This window comes from Nematolebias whitei, chromosome 17, assembly GCF_014905685.2.
Source record: "Nematolebias whitei isolate Nwh7 chromosome 17, NemWhi1, whole genome shotgun sequence".
Lineage (NCBI taxonomy): Eukaryota > Metazoa > Chordata > Actinopteri > Cyprinodontiformes > Rivulidae > Nematolebias > Nematolebias whitei.
The window spans coordinates 2,324,658-2,330,240 of NC_056514.1; the positions used below are offsets into that span (position 1 = coordinate 2,324,658).

Consider the following 5,583-nt stretch of genomic DNA (forward strand, 5'->3'; position numbering starts at 1 on the left):
CGCTGCAGCTCCCCAGGCTTCCACGCCGCCCGCTGCAGCTCCCCAGGTCTCCTTGACGCATGCTGCAGCTCCCTAGGTCTCCTTGACGCATGCTGCAGCTCCCCAGGTCTCCTTGATGCAAGCCGCGTTCCCTTTGGTTCTGTGTTATGGACAGCCTCCCGGCCGCCCCCCTGAACTGGCCCGGTTTGATGGACAGCCTCCTGGCCGCCCGCCGGAACAATGACTCTTAGGGACGATCCCTTGACCGTCCAAATCCCTTGTGATCCTTCGCGTTTTTTCTCTCTGGTCCCCGTGTATTTTCTCTGGTCCCTCGTGTCTTTTCTCTGTTCCCTCGTGTTTTTTCTCTGGTCCCTCGTGTATATTTTCTCTGTTCCCTCGTGTATTTTCTCTGGTCCCTCGTGTTTTTTTCCTCTGGTCCCTCGTGTTTTTTTCTCTGGTCCCTCGTGTTTTTTTCTCTGGTCCCTCGTGTATTTTCTCTCTAGTCCCTCGTGTCTTTTCTCTCTGGTCCCTCGTGTATATTCTCTCTGTTCCCTCGTGTATTTTCTCTGGTCCCTTGTGTCTTTTCTCTCTGGTCCCTCGTGTCTTTTCTCTCTGGTCCCTCGTGTCTTTTCTCTCTGGTCCCTTGTGTCTTTTCTCTCTGGTCCCTCGTGTCTTTTCTCTCTGGTCCCTCGTGTCTTTTCTCTCTGGTCCCTCGTGTCTTTTCTCTGGTCCTCGTGTTTTCCTCGGGCCCTCCACCCTTGCAGTGCCGCCCTCCACCCGCCCTAGTCCTTTGGGAGGGGGGTTTTTTGGGGACGCCTGGAGGCGTCCTTGGGGGGGGGTACAGTAAGGATGGTACTTTTCTGTGGTCCGGTTTGTGTCTGTTTCCCTCGTGCTCCCTCATTAGTTTCCATTGTTACCACCCGTGTCTCGTCCCAGCTGTCTGCAATTATGTCTCGTCTTGTCTCTGTATATAAGCCGTCCGTTCTGTCTTGTTCATCGTCACGTCGTCTTCGTTGGGTCTCTGGTGTCTTCCCCTGAGTCTTCCTGGTTCCTCGAGTTCCCTGTGTCTCTCGTGTCTCCTGAGTTTCCCGTGCCTCCTTCCTATGCTCATGTAAGTTTTGCTGCCCCGTCAGCTTGTTATTTTGTACTTTCATTTATCATTAAAAACCTATTTTTGTATTTCTGCCGAGTTGAGTCCCTGTTCTGCACTCTGGGTTCGCTCCTGACCACAAATCTTAACATCCTCATTCAGACAGAAGATCAAAATGCACAATTACTTTGTAAATAGACATTTAACTTGATTTCTAAGTCTGCTGAGGTTTAAAAATCATTAATACTGTTTCACAGTTGATTTTAAATGAGTGGTTTACTTCAACATTTAGAAATGGTATGAACATAATAAATATAAAGATAATGAAAAAAGGAAGAGTGTTCTTTCAATTGATTAATTCAGGATACAATTAGTCTCTTGATGAGATAATTTGTATTTCTGGATTCAAATCAATGAAATAGCAGTTCCTGTCCCCTGAAGGTCTTCAGAGACAGACTGTTGTCGGAGGCCTAGTTCCCTACAAGAGGCACAATTCTATAACACACTTCTCCCCTCAGAATGTCTTATATGGATATGTATCTGAAAATAAAAAAGATGAATACTTTGTTAATAACATTATCATAATCTTAAAATTCTATATACATAAATGCAGATATGGCAAGTCTAAGCTATTATGGTCTGTATTCATACAAGAACTGATGGTAAAAACTTTAATTAGACAGTGCTAAAAAAAACAAGCAAAAAAGCTCTCTGATCACCTCGCTCAGAGGATATAGCACTGACAAATTATTTGAGTAATTATGTAGCATGTTCTGTGTTTTGATTTTATTTTTATCATAATATTTGCTTATTCTCTGATACTAATAATGTTACTTAAATTTAAATTAAACTTTTTTTAGATCAGCTTAAAAATATTTTTTAATTGCCTATGTTTTTCAAGCTTGAAAATATACAATGTATTTTTCTCCCCTCCTTCAATCCAGTGAGCTAGAGAACGTTAAAAAGCACCTTTAGCATTATCTACATATAAATTATCTAGTTCACTCTGTAATTTGTTTTATTCAACAAGTTCTTCAGGTGACAAATCTGTCTTTGTACAAAGATTAGGTGACAGGTGAGAGCGCGAAGGTTGTGCGTTTTATTTTTACTTTATTGAACTTTTGAACAACATAACAGAACAAAGGAACAGAAGAACAAAATAACAAATGACATGTTTCTGTTTTTAGTTTTCTACATTCGCCTTAGAATCTAGCTGTTTTTTTTTTGTTACCTTTTTCTTTTAGCCATCCTATTTGTAAAAGTAAAAAAAAAAAAAAAACTGCAGTATGACTTTATATTTTTTTATTGTTGTTGCTGTTGTCCATTGTTGTCATCTTTCTTTGTTGAAATCAGGTCTCTCTTGTAAATGAGTCCTCGAGGCTCAATAGGATTTACCTGTCTAAATAAAGGTTGAATGAAAGATGAAAAACGAAACGTTTCTACTTTTTTTTTTGTTTGTTTTTTGAATGTCCAGAGGACCAGACTTAACTTTTTTTTAGATTTTTCTACCTGGATTATTGAGCATGCATCAGGATAATAGATGTGACTTATACAGCAAAGTGATGTATTTGTTTTTTTCCACTTTATTTGACATATTTGGACTGATGCGACTTATACGGCGGTGTGACGTGTACGGCGTCAAGTACGGTAGCCTTCCCACCTTTGCCCTAGTGAGATCCTTTACACCTCCGATTTGAGCCTCGATCAGGTGATCACAGTGGATGGTGGAGGGTACAGCCACCTTCGGAAGCCCGCTGCTGATGAACTGCAGCATTGCCATCTGGGCTGTTGCATCCTGCATAGCCACACGGTCAGGACGCAGCCGCAGGTATGAGCAACCACGATCAATCTCCTGATTATGGGGATCATCGAGGTGGCCGTACACAATCTTCTCCGCAAGCGTGAGTGGACGGTTGAGCCTGTAGCAACGGAAAAAAATAGAGATTTTATTGAGGCAGCAAAATATTAGATCTGATTTTGCCCTTAAGGCCAGGATAAATGATGAAATCTGATTAGATTACAGCATTTCCCCAAGATAACTTGCCATGATGGGGCGCTCAGCTCATTCGTGATTTTTGTCGACAGGATTGGGACATGTCTGCGCGCTGTTTGTACCAACAGTTTTTGAGCATTGTTGGGGGTGATGGTTCAGTTCAGCGTGAGGGAAGCGACAGCAGCTACTAAGCCTGTATCGTGCGCCGCTTAGTGCTAGGTCAGTGCAGTATCTGGATAATTTTAAAGTATCGAGATAATTTCATACGTAATATAAGATGGTACTATATCGTCTATATCAATATTAGTATGGCGAGTTATAATTAGACTTGAAAATCTGTGTAGTTCTTCTTTTTCTCCTGTCTGCGCCACCAGCTGCACACAGCCTCTCCTTCTCCCTCACTGAATACAAACCCAGCTCTTCACCCACGCGAGCTACCCCCGCTTCCTGCTTCTCTAGGTGGGCAGGAGTTTAGCACAACAACACAGGAGAGGATATCGACGAGAGGCAGTGACACGGTCCCAATCTCAACTGTGGAACAAGAAGGCTCAGTCTCGTTCCACAATTGAGAATAGGACTGTGTTTTTAGCGATATAAGCCACTGCGTTATTAATGTCACGCTACCTCTCTCACTGTTCCTCTCATAAGGAACAGCACAGCTAAATTAATTTTATACCGTGGTGAGGCTGAAGTCAGTCGGACCTGCTGCTGTAGTTAACACACGCATACCAACGGCATGAAGGCAGCACAGCTGAAGAGGATTATTATTTAATATATAAATAAATGTTTTAAAAATAAACTAATATATGTAAGTAGTTTTTTTTTAGACATTTATTTTGTACAGTTACAGCTGTTTATTAATAAATGTGCCTGTGTGACAATTGGGACAAAATTTTGACTCAGAAATATATGTTTATTACTTTATGGAAAGAAAAAAACGTTCTTTTTTTTTTTTCTCCCCTTGTCCTGTCCGGCATTGTGACACTTAGAATTATTGTCTGAGTGTCAAAGTGATGCCCAACAGATTTACTTTCACAAGCAGAGCATTATGGCTGGCCTTAATGCTCTGCTTGATATATAAATTAAATTTTATTAGAATATGTTTTGGGTTTGTTTCAGATGTAATGGACATGGAGATGAAAAACAAAGAAGATAAAGCAGAAAAGTGAGAGAAGAGTTAAAATGTAAAGAAGGAGATAGGAATAGAGGAGAGAGAGAGGGATAAAGAGAACACAAATCAACATCATTGAAGTCTGACTCTAGGCCTGTGGAAAGAGAAAAAAAACCCCAGACAAAACAAAGAAACCACAACAACAAACAACTTATATAATGATAGTTATAACATCATTAGTTAACATAACATAACATCATCCTACATGTCTCTGCGTGAGTGCAGCTACAGCGTGCGCTCTCAGGACATTATTACCTGCAGTGTTCCCTCAATGAGGACTGAACTAGACAAAAGGGCCTTCTCCTACTCCGCTCCTGTTTCCTGGAATATCTTACAAAAAGATTTGAAGCTCTCGACCTTGACCTCTCTAAGTGTCTTTAAGAATCTGTTGGACTCCTGGCAGGGTCCAATGCTGACATGTTCCTGTTTTTAGTTTTCTACATTTGTCTTGGAATCTAGCTGTTTTTTGTTTTGTTACCTTTTCCTTTTAGCCATCCTATTTGTTAAAAACAAAAAAAAAAAAAACAAAAAAAAAAAAAAAACTGTAGTATGCTTTTTTATAACTGTTTATTGTTGTTGCTGTTGTCCATTGTTGTCATCTTTCTTTGTTGAAATCAGGTCTCTCTTGTAAATGAGTCCTCAAGGCTCAATGGGATTTACCTGTATAAATAAAGGTTGATTGATTGATTGATTAGAAAATATTTTATACAGTACATGGTAATATATATTTGATGGCCACCACAACCCAACTGAGTGTGTATCTGATAAACACCTGAATCTAAACACCTGTGTGAGCATGATGTCACTATAAGATTTCTCCATAAAAATGATCAATAGTGGATGTGGGGACCCATAAACCCGTACCCACAGGACACGAAGGTAACACAGGGAAGACCGGAACCAGACACACAGCAGCCCCCAAGCCCGGAACTCCGGTAGTCCCGCAACAGGGACACCCGCACCCCCCCAGAGAGAGAAGCAAAGGGAAGCCCTGGGCGATCCCCAGCAACCACAATGCAGAAACCCCCAGGAGGCCGTAGCGACGAGTCAACAGGCCCCGCCGGCAACCCGCCCCTCCAGAGTGGATCCGGCCATGGAAACCAAGCCCTGAGTCCCGAGGTCATACCATCCCCCAACAGAGACCCGACAGAGCCAGGGCACCCAGGCCCCCGCAGGCAGCCACCAGGGCGGGCCCGCACACACCCCACCACCCAGCCCCAGCTGCTGATAGCCGCCAATACACCAGCGGCAGGGGGGCCCACCATCGGAGGGGAGCACGACCCACCAAATGGGGGGGGGGGGGCAAAACTGGTCCAAGAGAGGGGGGCCACCCAAAACCCAACCTGAGAC

The 5,583-nt window shown here is 42.8% G+C and overlaps 1 protein-coding gene across 1 annotated transcript in view; it reads right to left on the bottom strand.

Moving 5' to 3' along the window:
* Positions 1-5,583, bottom strand: part of LOC119424241 (aconitate hydratase, mitochondrial) — a 68,251-nt gene that overhangs the window by 36,969 nt on the left and 25,699 nt on the right. The window contains exon 3 of the mRNA XM_037691725.1: positions 2,730-2,988. Coding sequence (XP_037547653.1) covers positions 2,730-2,988 — 259 coding nt within the window. The remainder of the gene's footprint in view (positions 1-2,729; positions 2,989-5,583) is intronic.